This window comes from Lissotriton helveticus, chromosome 1_1 (genome assembly GCF_964261635.1).
Source record: "Lissotriton helveticus chromosome 1_1, aLisHel1.1, whole genome shotgun sequence".
In the NCBI taxonomy this organism is placed as follows: Eukaryota; Metazoa; Chordata; class Amphibia; order Caudata; family Salamandridae; genus Lissotriton; species Lissotriton helveticus.
Genome location: NC_136057.1, coordinates 831,930,878 through 831,954,013, shown reverse-complemented (window position 1 = coordinate 831,954,013; position 23,136 = coordinate 831,930,878). Strand labels below are relative to the sequence as shown.

At 44.7% G+C, this 23,136-nt stretch overlaps 1 protein-coding gene across 1 annotated transcript in view; it reads right to left on the bottom strand.

Moving 5' to 3' along the window:
• Window positions 1-23,136, bottom strand: part of DRAM1 (DNA damage regulated autophagy modulator 1) — a 266,057-nt gene that overhangs the window by 134,110 nt on the left and 108,811 nt on the right. Inside the window, exon 4 of the mRNA XM_078674633.1 lies at window positions 16,015-16,192. Within this exon, the coding sequence (XP_078530759.1) occupies window positions 16,015-16,192 (178 nt within the window). The remainder of the gene's footprint in view (window positions 1-16,014; window positions 16,193-23,136) is intronic.

The following is a 23,136-nucleotide window of genomic DNA, read 5'->3' as shown; positions in this document are numbered from 1 at the left end:
TGTGTGAGTAACTCCATGGATGAGTGGCAGAGTGTAAGTGTCTGTATAGGTGTATGAGTGCATATGATAGTGTTGTAAAGATGAGTGATTGTATGTATGAATGATTGTATGGGTGAATGAGTGAATGTGTGTGTAGACGTAGGAATCAGTGAGTACGTATGTAGTAACTAGTATTGGTGTGTCAATGGTTTCAAAAATTATACTCTGTATTTAACACTGGGTGAAACAGAGGTTATATTAAAACGTGAGGAGATGCATTGTATTGTCACATGAATGATATCATCAGTGATGTGGTCATTGATGTCAAATGAGATGTCATCAGTGATGTCATCAGTGATGTCACTGACCATGTCATGAATGATGTAATATGTGACATGATCAGCAGTGGATTGCGGGTGCGCGATATATAGTTAGTGCAACTAACTATATATGGAATTTCAATGGTTTTGTGTGAGTAAAATAAGGTTTTTTAAATGCTAGTTCCTAACTATATATGGTCTATAACCTATGGTTTTTTCAGTGAATTTTCAAGGTTTTGTAAATGCTAATTCCTAACTATATATGGTCTATAACCTATGGTTTTTTCAGTGAATTTCATTGGTTTTTTAACAGCTAATATCTGTAGCTGTAAAATGTATTCTTCTTTAAATCCAAAAATATATTTTATATGTTTATGAATAATTTTTTTTTTAAATATTTTTTTTTCTTCGTTCCCGCTTCGCGAATCGGGAAGCTTCCCGTTAGCTGACCTTGATGCCGCGAAATAGACCGCGAGCCGGTAAACGTTTCTTTACCGCAACTGCCGCGTTAGAAAACAACATCGTGACGCCTCCCGTCCGCATGACGTTTCGCGTTGTCGCGTGATACGTCATATGACGTGCTACGTTAGCGAACTCGTACGCTTACCGAGTCGCAAAGCACAGGTTTCTGGAAGCAAACCGGGAGGCCCTGCAAAGCGCGTAACGTAAACACAGCAGGTCATGTGACTTGGTAATAACACTTTTCATTGGTTCATTTCACTTTCGGTTTCCTAATGATGTAAGACTAGGTCATATGATCTAAAATGAACACTTTTCATTGGTTGAGAACTATTTTTTTTCCCAAATGGTGAAAATCCCTCCTTCTTTCCTCACTCTGACTTTCATCATTGTGAGAGAAAGACCCTTTGTTACCAGTGAGCAATGGCTTCTTTACTAGCTTCAGCTGGTGCTTCCCCACCACCTCCACCACATCCAAGGAAGAGTGGACCACCTGCTAAAGTTATAATTCAGCAAGAAGAGGAAGAAGAGGAACAGGACGACCTAGATAATCTCCCTATTATGGCCAGAAGATCTGTTGTACCGGAAGTAACGGGACCAGAGGGCAGGGAGATGGTGCCAAATATACAAACGAGATTTCGTGAAGTAAAACAAGTCTGCGTACATTGCAGTGGAATCATTTGCTACGCAGAAAGTAGCATCACTCTGATCAACAGAGCTATTAACAATCATGCTCATGTTTGTCCGAAACTCCCCAAACAATAAATTCTTTTTTTTGTTTTCTTCCTCCTGTTGAGCCCTTTACAATGAATCGTTTTCGTTGCCCCCTCCGAAAAAAAAACAAAAAAAATATAAAACTGTTCAGAAAAATTCAAAAAAAGTAAAAAAATGTTCAGAAAAATAATTAAAAAAATATAAAACAACAAAAACAATTTAAAAAAAAGTTCTTTTCAGAACTACCTCCCCGTTATAAAAAAATTGGTACAATATTTGCAACTGTGCCAACCTCTATTTCTCTTAGTTCGCTTCCCAGTTCGCTCCCCGGTACGCGAACCGGAAGCGAACCAAAAAATTTTTTTTTTTAAAAAGAACAGTAAGTATAAGGGAAGGAAACAGACAGTTATGTTAAAAGAAAGACAGCTATAGGGGAGTAAACTAGAGATACTATTACCCGTAATCCACTGCTGATGATGTCACATATTACATCATTCATGACATGCTCAGTGACATCATCAGCAGAGGATTGCGGGTAACAGTATCCCTAGTTTATTCCCTATAGCTGTGTTTCTTTTAACATAACTGTCTGTTTCCTTCCCTTATACTTACTGTTCTTTTAAAAAAAAAATTTTTAGATCTGTCAGAAACAGTGAAAGTAATGAAATATAAAAGACTACGTAGAATATGAGCACTGTATGCAACAACTTTGACACTGACAGAAGCCTCACCTTCTCCATGCCTCCTACACAGTTCTACATGTACATCATAAATGCAAACAGAACAGAATTAATTATACATGTTAAATGGTTTATTTTTGCTGTTCTCAGAATGTATACAATTTCACTAAAACAGTGACTTGAAGGTATTCATCATATAACAGCGGGGAAAAAAAAAACACAATCAAAATGATTGTGTTTAAAAAACCCATACATTACAAATCAGAATTCAGAACTCCTTAAAGTTAACTTACTTTCCATGACGGCCAAGGATGTCCTATGAACAGCTTACACTCTGTTGTGCTGTTATTACTTTCAACCCGCCACTTTCTGAAAGAAAACCTCCATCGTTTTCAAAAACATGTTACATACAATAAATGACTTCTCGCTCTCTACCACACGATTCCACAAGGCCAAATCGTGTCAGAGCCATGTATAACTCTTGGATTTCTTGTAAGCCAATCCCGTCTTTTCGCATTTCCGCAACTTTCAGAATTAAAATGTTGAAGATCATTTACACAATCCTGGACTAGTAATATCTTCCCCTTCTTGCTCAATCATGTTCTACATTTCCTATCACACTGATACTGCTTACTATGAAGCAGACTTACACTACCTTTATGACTAGTACAATTATTTAATTCTCTACATCACTTTTAATCACAAAGCAATGTAAAACAGTAGACAGCATTGCAGACTTACATTCCCTCTACTCCATGTTTTGATTCGCTGCTTCAATTAGCTTATAAAAAGAAATAGTTTTTCTGAACTCATTCAAAGTGCACGTATTTCTCAATAACGTCCAGTGTTATGGTAAAAAGTTATGTCTCTGTACTACACTTATCGTCAAGGCCAAATAGTGTAGGAGCCATGAGAACTTCTTGAAATTCCTCAGAGCACATCCCGAGATTCTTTCCCTAAAATTTTGGTTTTAAAAACACCAGGTAAGAGTTTTTAAGGTCATATGGCAATTTTTTTTTGAAAATTAAAACAGAATCATTGCAGAATGACCAGCCATTTCTACACTTTAAATAAGCTGTATAATGTCCTGATGTTATTGAAGGACCATCATGATATATAATTGCTACAGTTACAAAAGTCCTTCCTGATATTGACAACTGTGAAGCCACAAACTTTTTAATTAAAGTTGTCAATTTTGTTCCATCAGGCCTACATCGTTGGAACATTAAAATGACATACTGGCCATATGTTCGTATAAATAATGTGGACATCATTTCAGATTTACATTGGCTACACTCCATGTTGTGATCAGCTGCTTTTACTAGCTTATTAAAAGAGACTGATTTACTGTCTGGCAAAGTTAAATATATAAATCTTTCTGAGTCTACACTAGTAGTAGCTGATACCCTACAGTTCTCGCAGTCATGCTGCCATTGATAAGAAAGCCCAAACAGGTGATCTACATCTACACCTTCATCATGCAATACATCAAGCATATACATTAAAAACTCCTGACAATCTTGCTGACTATTTTGAGAGAATTGTGTTTGGCCTGAACATCTGTCTAACAGATTTTGAATTTCAGACACACTTTCTATGTTTGTTCTATCAGTGCTACATTTCTCTAACACAGAATTTAACAAACTGCAAAATCTTTGATCCGAATTGACCACAATCTGTTCTTTTAAAGTTTCTAGAGAAAAGACAACATTAACCACTACATTAGCATAGCAGTTGACACCAGAACTGTTTTCAAATTGAAAACCAACAACATCTTCAACAGAATCCTTTTTGTTTCTGCTTATAATTTCAGGTTCATCAACTTTTCGTCTTTTTGCTACAACCTCCCCAGTATTGGTCACATTTCTTCGTTTCCGGCCTACCACACGTTTCTCAAACAAAGGATACTGAGGCAAATGTGGCGCATACTCTCTTCTCAACCTATTGTATTCCTTAACACAATCTAGATCCGCACAAATGTTTGTGACATCACACTCAATCAAGTACAATCCCGATAAAGTCCTAACTCGTGACAATGCCACATATGCCATACCCTCCTTGAACACAGAACTGCCAATATTCACCAATGCACAGTCTACACTTAAACCTTGCGATTTATGGATTGTCACCGCATATGCCAAGCAAACAGGAAACTGCTTACGACGAACATATAAGTCTTTTACAAGCAAAAATCTAGCAGAACAACGAGCAATTAGCTGTACTTCCTCAATGCCATCAAATTTAATTTTTAAAAATTCAATTCCATCTCTATTTCTGTATTTCACAAAATCAACAACATTACCCATTGATCCATTTACCAGACCTCTTTCAACATGTAAATTCCTTCTTAAAATTATACGGCAGTTCAAGCACACATTCAGAGTCTTTTCAAAACCCGCAGTTTTAGATATACTCTTCTCTAATGAATCCAATTTTGTTTTCAGATTCTCAGACAAAATAATTGTTGATCCCATATGCTCTACTCTGTCAATAGCTTCCAATTTCACAATCTCTTGCTTTTCTAAATGCAACATTTTGTTGTTGAATTTGGCACATTCTGCAAGAGTTGGCATCAAACATGTTCCAGATTTTTTCTCAGTAACTTTCTGAAAAATATTCTCAGGCACAACATCTTCGTCTGGATATAAATTTGTCAGTAATCGTGCATGTAAAGCTTCTTTCCCATGCTCGGTCACTTTTCCAATTCTAACATCTTGTAGAATAGTCTTGTAAACTTCATCCTTTGCCTGACGCATATTTTCATGCAGTTCAGCATAATTGAAGTTTAACCATATATTGACGTTGCCAATACTCCCTAAGCACTTCCTGGTATCTTCATGCGTGAGCATTTTGAACACAGGTTGCCCTTTCACTGGTGTCAGCTGCAGAAGATCTCCAAAAACAATGATGTGTTTGCCACCAAATAACACATCATACTCTGTTTTGAGAACTTCTTGCATTCTCAAATGCACAAAGGCAAGCATGACATTGGAAACCATGCTTACTTCGTCAATGATAAGAAGTTTCATTTTCCTCAAGACTCTTGAAACTTCAAAACAAGCATCTCCAGATAGCTTGTGATATTCTAATTTGTTGTCATGCTCCACTGGCAGCATCAGTAAACGATGTAAAGTAATCCCTTTAATGTTATGTGCTGCCAGTCCAGTTGGAGCGGTGACAACACAAGACAGCGATGACTCTGTCCTTTCCTGCAAATAACATGAAATTGCTTTAATAAGGAAACTTTTTCCAGTTCCCGCTTCTCCACTCACGTACAGTCGGACAGGCTTCAACGACGTACATGAGCACTCTTTCTTGTCATGACTTAATCCATGATCAATTTGCATGGTAAGTTCGTCATATATTTTCCTCTGCTCAACGTTGAGTTGTCTTTCCAACTCTTCTAAGTTAACCGCATCCTCCTGAGCATGTGCCATGGCTCTTTCCACTTCATTCATAGCAGTGGCAGCTTCATTTTCGATAAGAGGTCCTCCTAGTGGATCCTGACTCAATGAAGCAGAACTCTGACTGTCCTGAGAACTGTCTCTGGCAATCTCGGCTGCAATCGTTGCTTCCTGCTCAATTTCCACATTCAACATTTCTACATATTTGGGAAAAGCAGGACATTCTATGGTCTCCTTGGCAGCATTGAAAGAGTCTTCGTAACAGAGGAAATCTCCAAGCAGTTCCTCTTCTGCACGCCAAGGCTTAAAAAGTTGCAAAAGTGCTAAATAGAAAAACTCCTTTTTTTCAGGAGATTCACCACTCAATTTTCGATGGTTTATCAAGTGGCATTTTCTTTGCTTGACCAGACATCCCTCACTTCCTATTACAGCATACACTCCTTTCTCAGTATCTTCTTTGATGTTCCTCTTATATATGTAATTTTGCAGAACCTCATACAGACAAACATTCTCGAGGTGACTGCTTCTATTTGGATAATATGTATCCAACATGTTGCTCTTCAAAATGTCGGTACTGTTTGGCTCCTTTTCCGCCAAATACTCAATTTCCCGCACAGGTTTCAGAACTCGATTACGCGTTGCAGCAAGACCAACACTCGCCCAAACGATACTCCTGGACTTGGCATAGAGACTTGCTGAAGACAACCGGTCAGAACATTCGTAAGCTCCGATTTCTCGATGCGACAACATCTTCAGACTGAAACTGTACAACTTCTTGCTGAGGCTCTTTTCATGGGAAATGTCCTCCCACATATCCTTCAATTCTGTCTTCTCTTTTTTGGTGATGTAAGATGTCACATACCTAGCCACAGCCATACAGTTATCAGCCACAAACTGTATATCCATGTTAGCATTCCACATGGACAAAATCACCGGGTTGTAGTCGTTGATGTACTTAGACTCTTCGTTCCTCTTCAAATTGTATGTGTTTTTAGGTGATTTCTTCATCACATTATGTCGCAGCGAAGACATCAAACTGTTCACTCTTCCTTTAGAAATCACCGATCGTGGAAAGCCGAAACGACATTTGGTGTAGAACTTGTCTTTGTTCCGGAATTTACGACGACAGTACTTTCCACATCGATGGCTTTGGAAACGTAGAACTTTTTCTCTTAGGCTTTTTTTCTCCTTTACGTTTGGAACAGCACACGTAGAATACTGTTCTATGAAACTCATCACTGAGTCGTCTGCATCCGTTCCAAATTTAGGTGCATCCTTGATCCACAGCAACATATGTATATGAGGAGCACCTCTTGCTTGGTACTCCTTCCTCCAGAAGAAATCCAACACCTCTCCAAGAGGTGGATTCTTCTTATTCATGATGAAAGACATCATACCTTCAAATCTATGATTGAAGTACCTACATACATTGACTGGATCCAAAGAGCACAGTTCTCCGGGTGTCTTGAATTCGATGTTTTCTACGTTAGCATTTGCCTCTCGTAGAAATTCAAGTAAGTCTTCCCAGCCACTCAGCACAGCTCAAAGTGAGGAACCATGTGGGAGTTCCTAAGTTCCTCAGCATACATTTTAAATCACCATGACGACGGTACCAGTACTCATTAGTACCACGCTGACACGCCATGAGATTAATCAGGTGAGAATCCAAAATACTGTCTTGGACATTGACTTTATCCATAAAGTCACTTGCCGAGATGTTTTGCATGTGTATACCACTTTTCAAGATGTGGTTCACTGCATATGACAGTCCAGACAGATCGCTTTCAAACAGGAGATGAAACAAATAAGGAATGCATTGTCGAAACCTAGGATCTCCTGCATACAATCGCAAAGTCCGGTATTCAGAAGCAGGAATTTGATGAGGTCGCTCATCATATCTTCCTCCCTGACCTGTTGGAAAAAGCTGTGGGAAACACCGAGCTTCCAAACTTTCCTCCCAAACACTAATGGGACTCCCTTTCGCTTGTTTCATTTGAAACAACTCAATAGCATTCCCCATGACTTCCTTGGAATGCAAAGGATGAACACTATAATGTTCATATATTTCTTCACTAGTAGAGGGTTCTACTTTCTCAATTTGACCAGCACACAAATCGCTATCCTCTTCCTCACTTACTTCCTCTTCTGCAACATATACATTTTTATAGTATTTATTATATTTTTTCAAATACAATGTTGCCCTTTTGACTTTCCTAACATCTACTAAATCTTGCCATATTTTCTTATTCTTTGTCGGAACCCCATTAACTAAGATAACCAGAGGTTCCTCTTCCACTTTTTCTACTCCAATTGTGTTAATGTTTTTCTTCAAATCTAGAGGCAAATAAACAACTCTTCCCTTTAATCCTCTCTGTAAATCTGATGGAGGCAATTTCCCTGTCTTTGGCTCCATTCTTACAATAGCCTGAAAGGGATGGATACTTTGAATCAAAATAGATTCATAAGTATTTAAATCCTTCAATTCAGAAGGAATTTCAACCAATTCCAGATTATTATGAACTGCTCTAGCAGGCATCTGGTTTTGATTTAATTTGTTACAACAATAAGTACACACACGTTGATCCAATCCCAAATCAAAACAATTTTCTACCATCAAGTATGTTGTAAAATCCTTCCATTCACTATTATTTTCCCTTTCACTTTTTCCATATAAATCCACTAACTTAGTCTGATTCTTATAATAAGTGCGTCGACAACACACACAAGTGAAATTTGGCCTCTCACTTGATTTCACCTCAAACGTCGCAATTTCCCTCTGGAAATTATCTGTACTGGAAACCTGTACACTATCTTCCACATTACTCTCTTCTTCTTGGTCAATTTCAACATTCTCCTCTTTACTTCCAAAGTAACAAAACTCAATTTCTTCACATATATTCTTCACATCTATTTCAGAACCATGCAAAAGAGCAGCGCATAATTGTTTAAGCATAATTGCTGGACTCTTAGCATAATACAACATTCTAACTAATTTCCTCACTTTATTATGATGCACTGCTAGCATCCTGAAATGATGAAAAACACTCTGGCATACTCTCCTGGAAAGACAAGCCAGTGAATGACCATGCAAACCTATCACTTCTCTCACTCTGCAAGGATCTAATTCTTGCAACAACTTCATTTTCTGCTTCAAACTTTTCTTACTAAATGACCGTATAAAATCACAAAGCAAATTGATGGAATCCTGTCGTACACTGCAAATACTACTACACTTCCAGGTGTACACAGGACCCTTAGGACGTCTCCCTAAAACCTCATTACCTAACACCTCTTCTATCTCTGTTCTCACAAGTTTTTCTTTTTCAACTGGACAACCATCTTTCACTTCATAAGCTCGACCACTGGTGTCAACTGCATGCACCAAATCATTATCCTGGAAATAACTCTCCTCATTAAAAAATGCCTCAGAGCTTGAACTATGCATCCATTCTCCAGAAAAAACTTCACAAAAATTACTACGATTAACTATTCTCTTCCATCTACTATTTCTTTTGAAATCATAAATTACCTTGTTTAGCTTCCTAATTCTATTGATTGTCAAAATAAATAACTTACGTTTAATTTCAAATGCCTGATCAATAACTTTCTCAACTATTTTTTTTCTCTTATAAAAAACCACTTTCTGCTGACCTTTCTTAATATTTTTTAACAAATTCCCAATTATCCTGTTGCGGAACATTCGTTTACGAATATCCCTAAACTGTTGTTTCCTTCTACTTTCATGCATAGAGTTATCTCTTACTCTAGCAGTAACATTTCTCATTGGCCTTTCCTTACCATTTGAATTCATTCTCCTTTTCTGGAGTGAAACATTTTCTGTAGTAATATTTTTTTTACTACACATATTTCTTATGACTGTTTTTCGACTCTTACCCGGTGCTTTCTTGGTGACTTGACAAATCTTTTTGTTAGAGGACTGCTGCAATATTCCATGCTCCTGCTGTCTTTGACGTTTTCCAGCCTTTCTTACTCTTTCTTTGCTAGGCATCCTAAAATCTTGAAATAATCTGCAGTTGAATCTGTGGTAAAATATAATAAAAAATGTTATTAACCACTATTACCCAACAGTAAATTAATAACAGTCATCAAAAACTTAACACACTACTTAAGTATATAATATACTGAAGCCTATCTCCAATTTTTCACTGAACAGGACTCATCTCTTCTTAACCTTGGATAAACCTCACCTACTCTGTGTCCCCTGCACATAATTAAATGTAAAGGGGCAGATTTATATTAACTAGCACATCCCCAGGGATGCACCAGTTAACGTGCACCGCTGCTCTGCCACCCACGGTGTGCCGCATTTACAATCAGATAGGACAAAGCTACATCAAAACCCTGCGCCTGCTTGAAGCAGGCATAGATCTTGACGCAGGTAGGCTGAAAGCTAAAGCAACAACTAAGTGTCGTGTGCAGAAGTTACAAAAAAGGAAAAATGGCGTTTAAACCAGTAATGAGACCATGCTAACGTAATACAGAGTAAAAATATCCAGGATCTACATCAGTTTGGGGTTCACGAACCTGGCAGGTACAAGGCACTGAGGCTTTCCACCGTGCATGTCTCATCCCAAAACATATGTTGTTTGTGAATGAAACAATTTCCCAGACCAAATGCTTTGGATTGGCTACTTCTAAAAAATTAAACACCCCTACTATCCCGGAGTTAGAGGAATACGATGGTTGGAGTAATTTTACTCGTTGTCTATTAAAGATTTACAGGCCCTACTCCGTAATTCTTCCTTTAACATTTCCAGTATAAATCCAAAAGGTTGACTGCTTTGGCAACGTGCCTTATCCACGGTTTAATAACGCTGCCTTTTGCTTTATATAAGTTTTCAAAAATTGTATGAAATATATACCAATAGGTCGTTATTAACCTTTAGGTAGTGGTTTTCTTCATCAAGTCTGGTCGCTTCCATACACATACAGATTTTCAAAGATGATCAAGAACTTTATCTGAATGGAGAGGAATGCACTGAGACGCCAGATCATTCACTAATGTGTAGGCACATACAGTTACACGGTTCATGCAACAAACACCGACCAAATATGGCTTGCGTGTTGCAAGGCACACCAGTTCCTGCTATCATCCCCACGTTCAAGTTCTTGGAAAATGGTAGTTATTTGATGCTCAATAATGAAGATTGTTCTGGGTTAATTAAAAGTATTCATTTTATCGTAACAGTAAATGAACGGGTTATTTGCTGCAGAAATGTTCTATTTCCTCCCACACATGAACATAGGGAGTTTTCAATCTGGCCACAAATACCAACCTTGGCAGCACATTTCAACGGCATGGCAAGAATAAGAGCTATTTTGTCTCAGAGAGAGGTGGCCTTGAGTTCGGCCCGTGAAACTTTCGTCCTTCACACAGCGAACACCCGTACAGAGCTGCAGACCCTTTTAAATACAGATTCGCCTTTCCATTTCAGCAAGATGGTTCGGACTATCTCTAACGCATCCTCCACAAAGAGCCTGGCGCACTTTTTTAAAGTTGTTACCAGTGGTCTCGTGACTTCATTTGAGAAAATCTTTGGAGTCATCCCTGCTTTCTTACATTCTATTTTTTCCACTCTGCTTCGTGGATTCCCATTTTTACTTGCATTACCAGCGGACGCTCTTGTGCTTTTTTACATTTTTAAATATGGATGTCCCTCCTGTGCAAGCTCCCGCCCTGCAGCTGCTGACACTGTTCCGCAATCGCATGCTAGAATATTATGGCACAATGCCGTTGGCGATATTAAGCACGGCATATGGATTATCTTTTCTATGCTGATGTGATTCCTTCAAATCTAAGACACTAAAGTATCGGCACGCCCTAAACCAACACAAAGAGACCTTCTTAGCAAATAATATATTATGTGTATTAGGGAGGGTGAGATATAAGCAGCCGCGGGCCGTGGAGGGAGTTACGGTGGGGCAGGGAGGCGGGGAGGGGGAGGGGCAGGGTGAAGCCCTCTCCACCCTGCCCCTCCCCCTCCCCGCCTCCCTGCCCACCGTAACTCCCTCCACGGCCCGCGGCTGCTTATAAGTGTTGCTAACTCTTATTCATTTACAGCATGTTAACATACTGTCACCATTCGCTTTTTATGTACTATTAACTATGCTGGTAATTTTGCTACTGATAATATGTGTACTTGTATAATCTAAGATACTACGCCTGAGAAGACGGCATTAGTAAATAAACATTTCAAATACACATGTGTTCTTCTTAACTCCATGTTCTCGTTTCTAAGAAATATATAACGACCGACTGTTCATGAGTTCCACGTATCCTGAGGTACTATAAGTTCATATTCTGGATTGTCTAAACATTGAGAGTTTGTTATATCCAATGTGTCACTGTACCTAGCTTGCTAAGGGGTTTTGATTACTAAGGTGAGTTTTGGGACACCCTAATTCGCCGAGGTTCCAATCCTCTGTCCACAGTTCTGTGTCAGAACAGAAACCCTGCGACAGGGGCACCCCTCAACCTTACTGGAGCTTCATCACACTTGCGATACAACTCCAGCAATGCGCCAACTTTACGGCACAAATACGTCACGCATCTGTGCTGTTTTTGCCCCATGATGCGCCGCATTGTAAATGCAGCACACCATAGGTGACGGAACAGCGGCACAGAATGACTAACACATCCCTAATGATGCGCCAGTCATCATAAATCTATCCCTATGCTTCTTATCTTGTTAGAGATAAACCGCCATATGTATCATCAAAGTTTTTTGCATTTCCTAAATAGCGAACTTTAAGAAATAAATAGCGATTCTTTACCATTCCTAGTTTGCGATGACCTATTTGCTAATTACAAATTACCCATTCATTTCCATGCAGCAGGAGGCCCATAGGAATGAAGGTACAATTTGCGATTAGCAATTACCTCATCGCAAATTACGAATTTTTCCGACGGTGCAGGGGTGTCTCAAGAACACCCTGCTGCACCCCTGAAAAAGAAATTTGGGGTCATATGGCGCACATAAATTTTGAAAACATTCCTTTACCTCAAAAACGATTTTCAACTCATAATTTGAAAACACTGCACATGGGGAAATGACTTAAAATGTCCTTAAGACACATAAAAGCATTTTTTGATTGCCTTTGCAGCATTTTCCGTCACCTTTAACATGCCTATGTAACGGAAACATTCAAAATCTAAATTTGCCATGCACAGGTGGGAGCATATTTACAAGCAATTTGCTCCACAGACAAACTTCTTACATTGAAATGGGAAAAATAACATCACAGACTCTCAATTACCTTATAAAGAAGCAGACACCATTATGTCCTTCTCATCAATATTAAAACCATTGCTTTTTCTCAAAAACGATTTACAAGTCATAATTTGAAAACACTCCACAGCTCCTATGCACATAAAAGCCCTGTCAGTACTAATACTTCACATTTTCTCCAATTACAATTTCTCAAAGAAACAAAATCTATTTGTGAAACACTTGAGACAAAGCAACATTTGAAAAACACAACTTTCTTCATAATTTTCTCCTTAAAGCACACTATTTTCTATCTAAATTAAAGAAATCTTTTCTCACCTTAGCAAATACTTTGAGTTTCAAAACAGTCTCAGAAACACACCAATTTGTCTTCAGCAGAGCAAAAGGTATTCACTCCAGAGTCTGCAGCTATCAAAAGCACAGAAATGCTGTAATTCCTCACACATATCTCTCATGTCACCCAATCAAAACTCTTCCCTCACTTTTTTTCAAAGCAAAACCCTTCCCCCCTCTGCCCCCTCTCTGCTTTTTCTGCATAGCAACCACCTCTTGCAAGACCTCTCACACAACATTGTTGCAATTGAACTCTGAACTCTCAGTGCACCTGCATATCCAGAGCATTCTTTCATTTAATGATTTTTTCTTCGCCACTCAAAATACATCTTTCAACGAACTCATCCATTCACACTAACTTTCTGTTTTCAGCAATCAAAATCCACCAATCACTCTTACTGCTTCATTAACACAGAAACTCCTCAGTTTTTTTCATTTTACACTCTCATTTTTTCAACTGCCATTTCATTGCCACACTTCATCTGACTGCAGCAGAACCTTCTCTCGCCATGTTTTCTGTCTGGATTGTTGGACATAGTTACATATATTGGGCTCAAAGGTACGCTGAAAACAGGAATTTACCTAACCTCAATTTACAAGATGTGGAAATTAAGTGGTTTGGCCACAGAGGATTAAAATGTCACCAATTGATACCATTGGTGAAAACCTTTATGCATTTGCCCAAACCTGACCTGTTAATTGTGCACTGTGGAGGTAATGATTTGGGCACTTTGACTGGGGTAGGTCTGGAAATGCTTTTAAAGGACACCTTTGAGCAATTGATGGCACTTTTTCCTCAGACTGCCTTGGTATATTCAAATATATGCCAAAGACAGAAATGGAGGTGGTCAAACCAATTTTGTCCACAAATTGAGAAGTCGAGGAAGCATGTAAACAAATCTGTTTCAGCTTACATGAGAGACCATGGAATGGGCTCCCTCTACAACAATAACTTGCGTTACTACATGCAAGATATCTACAGAGGAGATGGAGTTCACTTCTCAGATGAGGGCAACAGAGTTTTCACTCTGAATTTAAGAATGTGCATTGGTACCTACTTATAAGTACCTAAATGTACCATAAACCCAAAAGCTCTTCTCAGAGCTACCCTACATCTGATCACTCACAATTATTATTGTACTCTAACTTTTTTCACTAATTTTCAAGAAAGTACGCTCCCCAGAACGCTTCCCGGTTCGCGAACCGAGCGCACTCCACGCAAAAAAACTAAAAAAACGGTATATATTTTTTTGCCCTGCGAGAACCTTTCAAAGCCTCCACATCAAACCTAGGGGGTCAGGGACGATCTACTATGCCCCCTTATGGTCATTTGCCCCTTCGCTTTGGCCTCCTCTTGTCTCTCGATCCTACCGAGAGACAAGATGGCGGCCGCTACGGACTGTTTGGAATGTTTACAGACGCCGAAAAACCAATCAGCTTCGCAAACCTCCGTAACGCGAAAAGTACGCAAAGCGGAGCGCTGTTACAGATATATATCTTTTTTTGAACGTTAATTTCTCAAAATCCACTGGAGCACATATATTGAGACCTAGCAAAGGCACATCGGGCTACCAGTCCCTACAATTTTGCCAAGTTTCGTGCAAATCCATTCAGCCGTTCGATTATTATTATTATTTTTTTTTTTGCCCCGCGGGGCCCTTTTAAAACCTCCACATCAAACCTAGGGGGTCAGCGAGGATCTACTATTCCCCCTTATGGTCATTTGCCCCTTCGCTTTCGCCTCCTCTTGTCTCTCGATCCTACCGAGAGACAAGATGGCGGCCGCTACGGACTGTTTGGAATGTTGACAGACGCCGGAGAACCAATCAGCTTCGCTTCACAAAGCTCCGTTGCGCGAAAAGTACGCGTCCTGGGCCGCTGCCCGGTCCGCTGTTACAGATATATATCTTTTTTTAAACGTTAATTTCTCAAAATCCACTGGAGCACATATATTGAGACCTACAAAAGGCACATCGGGCTACCAGTCCCTACAATTTTGCCAAGTTTCGTGCAAATCCATTCAGCCGTTCGGGCTAAAAGTGAGGCCAACCGCCCTATGGAAATTAACATGGGAAAAACGCGTTTTGGGACCCCCCTTTTTTCTCGGCCCCCCCTTGACGAACCCCCCCCAAATTTTCAAAGGCTGCTCAGAAACAAAATGTGCCATTTTCCTGAAAATTTCAGCCAATTCCGTCCACAAACGGCAAAGTTATTAGACATAGGATTTTTTCTCTATGGGATTTTTGAAAATTCTAACTATATATACCTACTGGCGACCGCCAGTAGGTAATATATATAGATAGAAGATAGATATATATAGATATATACACACACACATGCAAACACACACATATTTATTTGAGGCTGCCCCACTGGATAGCTATGCTTAGGATCTAGTTACCATAGGAAATAATTGTTTTCGTTTTGCTTCTAACTTTGGCACTGTTTGTCAAATCTTTACAAAACACAAAACTTTCCAGGCTGGGGCCAAGAAAAAGGAGAGTTCGAAAAGCATCATTTCCCCATTCACTTTCCATATTTTAAGCACCTTGTCCAATATTTTTAAAGGTTATATTTAAATAAATCTGTTTCAGATAACAATTAGAAGGGAATTGGGCTCTCACAATATTTATGAACTCCAATAGTATGGGAAATGTGCACGTTTCTCATTGTTATTTTTAAACGTGTTGATTGGAGCTACCTATAGAGGAGGTACACAAATAGGCTTCGGCGGGAAGTTAATAACGGAGTACGGGCCCATGAATAGGCCAAAGGAACATTTTATTTTTACATTCATAACTAAATAATATAAGCATACAAAGCAGTACAATAACAACGAAATGAACAGTTGCAGAAGAGGCACATGAAAGGATACTTGGAATAAGAGCAGCAAGAGACACCATAGCGATAGCCATTCTGATACGACAAAGACGAATACTACTCCAGCGTGGAGATGACTTAAAGGAGATCACAGACTGCAGCAGGATGTAAAACACACCACCAAGAAAAGTCATGAGGGCTCCGACGTCATGGACGATAGGTACCGATCGTTCCTTGAAAAAACAGAAGAAGGACAGGTTATTAGGTTGATGAATTGTGAAGAGTTCAGTTTCAATTCAACTCTGCATAAGAATTCTTCAGGTTACTTTAGAAACTGGAGTTTCAATGATCTGCATTCTTATAGTGCTCACGAATTACAAGGATCAGTTCAGAAGCTGGGGAAAAATGAACACGACTTGAAGAAGCAGTTTAACTTTTAGTATTAAATCTTTTTATTTTATGTAAGAGAACCAAAAGGGAAAAAAAAAGACATCACAAGCGGTACAGGGGCTCGCGGCTGAAGTGGCACGGGCTCATCAGTGATAATAACGGTATGTAGGCAGGTCTGTAATGGGCTCCTGACATTTGCGTTATACACAGCAAGCCGCCTACAACCCAACCGGGCCGGCCGCGTAATAAAGGGTCAGGAGCCATCTTCGGATGCGTCATGTCAGAAACCAAAAGAAAACTACCCCAACAAGTCTCCCTCCCCACTCCACCCGTCCCACCCCCCTCCTTGTCCACCGAGTAAGAAACAGCAGGAGGCTAGCATCACCTCAAGGGTTTCTTGGAAGGTATCTCACTTTCGGGCTTTCGTCCTATGTGACTGTGTTTTAGGATCTGCCAGTGGGGTATCTGCCAGTCGCACCAGTCGCAGGTAGCGGGGGCAGCTCAGCTCCCTGAACTCCTCTGTGAGTAGGGTCAAGAACGGCCGCTAGAGTTCCGCAAACTCCGCACTCCTCCCTGCCCTCGCCAACGATAATTTCTCCATACCTAGTACCATCCAAAGCCTATGTAACCACCCAAGCTGCAGAGGGGGTTGAGTATCCCTCCAATGTGCCACAATGTTCTGAATCGCAGCCCCCAAAGCAATCGCTATAAGTCTCCCCCTCCTGGACTTCAGGGGGTACATCAAGGAGTTAGGGAGGCCAAGCAGCACATAGGCGGGGAATCGGGGAAGTTGTGTGTCTAGGTGCATGTCTATTAAGTCTAAGATTGAGGTCCAGTAAGGTTGTAAGCGTTCACAGCTCCACAGTAGGTGTTCTAGTGTGCCGAGCCCCCCACACTCCCTCCAGCAACGGTCGCTAACTCGGGGGTCCCAGCGGTGGAGGCGTTCAGGCGTGTGATACCAATAAGTGGCCACTTTGGTCAGTGTTTCGGTAAGGCCCATGTGGTAGGCAGAGTGTCTGGCTCTGTGGTATATGCCCTCCCACTCCTTGTGTGTGAGCTCTCTCCCCAGATCCCTCTCCCATCGGGCCCTCCCAGCATTGTATGAATGGGTGTTGGTGAGAAGTAGGTGCTGGTACAGGTCAGAGAGCAGCTTTTTGTCGGAAGTACGCGTCAGCAGCCATTTTTCATACGATGTGAGGGTTCGCTGTGCGCCAGGTTTAATTGACGGGTGACGGACCTGTAGGTAGGGCAGGCGGTCCGCCTCCGGTACGCCGTAATCTTCTTTCACCTTATGAAAGAGAAGGATACCGCTAAGGTCAAACATGTGACCCACCGCTCTGCAGGGCGTCGTCCTCTGAACCGCAAACGCCTGAGGGTCGAGACCGGGGGAAAAGTCTGGATTGTCAAAGATCGGTGTCATTGGGGAGGGAAATGAAGTGAGACCCCGCCGTACCGCTGCGCTGTCCCATGTGTTCAGGACCGTGCTCGTGATCTGTGACACGTAGAGATTGGGTGGCCTGTGGCGGCACAGTAAGAATGGGATGCCCTGAAGCGGCCGGCCTGCCACCGCTTGGTCTTGGAAGAGCCAGTGTTTACTGGACTCTAGTTGGTGCCATTCCACAAGCGTGCGTAGCTGGGCAGCCTGAAAATATAGAGTGAGATCAGGTATTCCTACTCCGCCATGCGCAGGAGGGAGTGTAGCAATCAAATGTTTAAAGCGCGGGCGGCGGCCATTCCAAATATAGCGAGCCAAGTCTGACTGCGTTTTTGGAGCCATCCCGCTGGCGGGCGCAGAGGAAGAGTTTGGAAGACATAAAGAATCTGCGGCAGCAAGGTCATTTTGGTGGCCGCTATGCGGCCCAGCCAGGAGAGCGTGAGGTGTTTCCATCTCCTAAGTTCCTCGTTAAGGCGCGAGCTGAGCCTCGGGTAGTTGGCGTCTGCCGTAGCCCGCACAGTCGGCGCCAGCAGGACCCCCAAATATGGAATGGGAGAGTCAGACCATTGTAAGTCAAATTCAGCCTTGGCTTCCGTCAGTACGTCTGGCGGTAGGGATATGTTAAGGGCTTCTGATTTCCCCATTTTGACCTTTAAGCCCGAGGCCAGCCCGAAGGTATGAAGCTCCACGAAGAGCGCCCGAAGGGACTGCATTGGTGTCATCAACGAGAGTAAGATGTCGTCTGTGTATAGACTGACTTTATGCGTGTCACCGCCGAACGGGACGCCCTCGATGAGGTCGTGCTGTCTTATACGTTGCGCTAGCGGTTCCATATATAACGCGAACAGTAGGGGGGAGAGCGGGCAGTCCTGTCTGGTCCTACGGCCAATTGAGAACCGTGGAGAGGTATGGCCATTGACTCTGACCGTCGCGGTCGGCTGCCGATAACAGTTAAAGATACGGTTGCGGAGACTCTCGCCCATGCCGAACTTCTGCAGTGCCAAGTCCAGGTACGGCCAGTGCACTCAATCGAATGCTTTCTCAGCATCGATGGTAAGGAGCATACAACCTGGTCTCGTCCGAGACCCAGCCTCTATCAAGTGAAGAACGCGCCTAGTATTATCACTGGTTTGCCGTCGCAGGATAAACCCGGCTTGATCGGGTTCCACCAATTGCTGCATATATGGGGCGAGTCTGCTCGCGATGATTCCCGTATGCAGCTTGAGATCTATATTTAACAAGGATATTGGCCGGTATGAACCGCACCGGGTGGGATCCCGACCTGCCTTGGGTATCACCGATATCGCGGCCTCTAGGAGGTCTGGTGGTCCAGCACCGGGTTGATCGAAGGTGTTAAAAAGGTCACGTAGCAGGGGGGCTAATTGCGGGCAAAACGTCTTATAGAAGGCCGCCGAATAGCCGTCCGGCCCCGGGGATTTACCCAGTTTGAGGCGGGATATCGCCGATATCACTTCCTCCAGGCCTATAGGGCAGTCGAGAAACTCCGCTTGTGCCTCATTCAAGAAGGGGAGGGTCTCTCCCTGCAGGTAGTCGCTGCCCGCCTGCAGGTCCAGCTGGTCTGCTGCATAGAGGTCCGCATAAAAGTCCCCAAAGGCAGCGGCAATAGCCGCGTCCTCTTTGATCGGGTCACCGTGGCCAAGCTGGAGGGTCCGGACGTGATGTCGCTGTTCCTGCTCCCGCAGCCTGCTCGCTAGTAGTCTCCCGCAGCGATCCCCTCCAGTGTAGTACGCATGGCGCAGCCGCAAAGCGGCGTATTCAGCCACGTCTTGGTCCAAAGCTGCAAGCATCTTTCGTTCTGCGCATAGTTGACGCCACGCTCTGGCCGCCCCCGTGCGCTGATGCATTTCTTCCTGCTCTGTCACACGTTGGGTGATCTCGGCACTTTTCTGTGCGCGCTCCTTGTTGTTGGCCGCAGCCAGTGAGATGAATTCGCCCCGGAGGACTGCCTTGAGTGCTGCCCATTGGGTGGCTTTAGTGGTGTCCTCGTTAGCGTTGTGGGCTAGGAATTGGCTGAGGGCAGTCTTGATTCGTTCAAGTACCGCCAGACTCTGCAGTAGGCCATTGCGCAGTCGCCAATGCCGCTGGGGTCCAGGTGTGGTTGGCATCAGAAAGGACGCTACCACCGGAGAATGGTCCGACAGGGAGGCGGGGTGTATCTCGACATCTCGTGCGCAAGACGCTAAGTGAGAGAAGCACAGAAGGTAGTCGAGCCTTGCGTATGATTTGTGAGCCGCTGAGTAGTGAGTATACGCTGTGGCCTGTGGATGTGCATGCCGCCACAAGTCGATTAGGCCTAGGTCAGCAAGGCGAGTGTGACCCGCCGGCGAGAGCGCCCCCACCTGGCCATAGCGCTGGCCCGATCGGTCCCCTGTGTTGTGAAAGACTAGGTTAAGGTCGCCTCCCAGTAATAAGTGTGGATGCGTGTTGGCCATGACCGTCTCTAAGGCCTTATGCAAGAATGCCTCCTGTCCGTCGTTGGGTGCGTATATGGAGCCTATCAGTTGTGTTTGCCCTGCAATGAGGAAGCGGTGTGCCATTAGCCTACCTTTGATCTCTGCTTCCTTTTGTAGGACCCGTCCCCCGAAGGATTTGGCCACCAGGATCGCTACCCCAGCCACTTTCTTGTGTGCAGAGGAGAAAAATTGCCATGGGAAGGAGCGTGATTTAAGTCTGTGGCGGTCTCTGGGGAGTAGGTGTGTCTCCTGTAGAAGGCAGATGTCTGCCCCCGAGTGCTCCAGGAGAGAGATGATCACCTTGCGTTTGACTGGGTTATTCAGTCCTCTCACATTGAGAGAGAGAATAGTCAGTGGGCGTGTCATGTCAAGTCTGCAGGTGAAGCCTCTGCGTGGTGTGCTTGTGTCGTGTAGGTGAGAAGGGTCGAACAACCCCGCTCAGTACTCGTGGACAAGGAGGACCCCCCACCCGCTCCCCTTCCCCCCCTCCCTCCCCCCAGATCCAACTTTCCCAACTCGCCCCCCCAACCCTCCTCCCCAATCGCAGTCGCTAGCCCCCCAACTCCCTCACCCACCCCGCAATATTCCCCTGAACAATCCCCCATAACTTTTCCCATAGTCTCGGGCCTATCGGGACACAGTCCAGGTCCGTAGAGTATCAAAGTAGATGAGGACATGGCGGCGGCCGACTCGTCGTCCCCCCGACCCCATCCCCCCAGTGAGCCAATTGCATGAGGGCAAACCCTTATACAGGAGCACCTTACTGATTAGCCGCTGTGTTGTCCGCCGCCTCTTGCACAGCCGCCTCTCGCTCTTGGGCCGTCACAAGGGGGACCGGCTTCCGAAAGGATTTAGGAGAACGTCGTCTTCGCACGGTCTGCCATCCGTCTCTGGATCGTCTCGCAGGCCCTTCCGGCGATCGGTGTGAGGAAGTCCCCCTAGAGTCAGCCTCCTCCGGTAGGTCAATGTCCAGCACCGTGCACGTGTCCCGAAGGGATCTGAGCTGGTGAAGTGCCCCCTTCCATTTGAAGATGAGGCGGAATGGGTGGCCCCATGTGTAAGGTACTCCTTTGTCTCTTAGGAAGTCCGTAGCTACCTTGAAGGCTCTTCGTTTCTGCAGGGTGATGGCAGAGAGATCCTGGAAGAGGGCCACTGGGTCTCCCCGGAAGGTGATCGGTTGTCGAGCTCGGGCCTCCCTCAAGATGCGCTCCTTCAGAGGGAAGTCCGGGAGAAAGGCCAGTATATCTGGAGGGGGGGCCTGTGTGCGGCGCGCCGGGCCGACCCTATGTGCTCGGTCAATCCGGATGTCGAATTCACCTGGTTCCCCGATAATCTCTCGGAAGAGCTCTTGCAGGTAGGTGACAATGCTATTCCCTTCCGATTTCAATGGAACTCCCCGGACCCGTATGTTGTTCCTCCGGGAGCGATTCTCGAGATCCTCCGAATGTGATTGGAGATCCACCTGCTGGTCCTGGAGGCGGAGGATTTCTTGTTGAAGTCGCTCCACTTCCATGCTGCGGGTCTGGTCCGCCTCTTCCACCGCCGCCACGCGCTCCCCCAGACCGTCCATGTCCCTGCGCAGTTCTCGCTGTTCACCCGCTAGCTCTTGCTTCAAGGTCTGGAAGTCGTCCCCCAGGGTGTTGAAGAGGGAGGCCAGAAAGGCCTCTGTGATGGGCGCGGAGTCCTCGTTTGGGCCCGCGGCGGTAACCGGTGTTTTAGGGGGCGATTGCGCCGGGGCTTTCTTTGCTTTCGGGGCATTTTTATGGAGCATGTCCGATATGTTGCGGTTGCCTTTGCGTCCCGCGGTGGCCATGGTGTCGGATTTTTAGAGTCGATGCCGGTCGGGGGCTCCCTTCAGGCTGCGAACGGCGCCCTCACCAGTTTAGGAGGAAGTTCCAATTGTTGCCCTGTTCCCGATGCAGGAGCCTGGGAGCGTGGAGTCTTTTCCCGTCGACGGTGTAGGGCGGCGTGGGCCCATCTCGTAGAGTAGCCCAGTGGGGGGGTTTCACTTCGCATGAGGGGGTCTCAAGTGCAGTCCCCAGCCCTATATGCCTGTCGCTGTGGGGGCCCAGTGGTACAATTGCTGGTGCTGACCCCCGTCCTGTGGGCAACCGGGTTATTCCGTTATCGGCTCGCTTTCGGTGTCCCGGATTCAGGGGCGGGCACAGTCAGGGGGGCACACTCCTCACCTTCCGGCCACAGGGACGTCCCCTCACCCGCCAGGCGCAGGAACGCCACAGCTTGGCCTGCCTGGGCTTCCGTGTAGATCTCAGCCCACCCTGTTGCCTCTCTGCCGGTTCGCCTCCTTTTCCCTTGCCTCTGCACCGGTCAGCACTCCAGCCACAGGGGGGTCACCTCCGCCACTTCCACTCAGGGCCAAGGGCCCGACGTCCGCTCGCCGGCCCGCTCTGGGCGTAAGAATCAGGGTCCAGTCGCTGCCCTCCGCAGATGGGGCCTCAGGTGCAGTCCCAGCTCTCTACAGCCTATCCCCGCGATGGTCCGGTGTGGCCAGATGCTGGTGTTGTCCCCCGTCTTGTGGGCACCGGAGTGTTCCGTTACCGGCTCGCCCCCGGTGTTTTGGGTCCAGGGCCTGGTGCAAACAAGGGTGCACGCTCCTCACCCTCCGGCCACATGGGTGTCCCTGCCCCCGCCAGGCGCAGGCACACAGCAGCTTGGCTGGCTGGGCCTCCGAGCCGACCTCGGCACTTCCTGCTGCCCTGCCGCTGGTTCGCCTCCCTTCCCTCGTCTCCTCACCAGTTAGCACGCCGGCCACAGGGGGCCACCTCCAATGCTCGCACCTCGAGCCTCGGTCCCCGATGTCCGATCTCCCGCCCGCTCTGGGCGTAAGAGTCAGGGCCCGGTCACTGCCCCTCGCGGA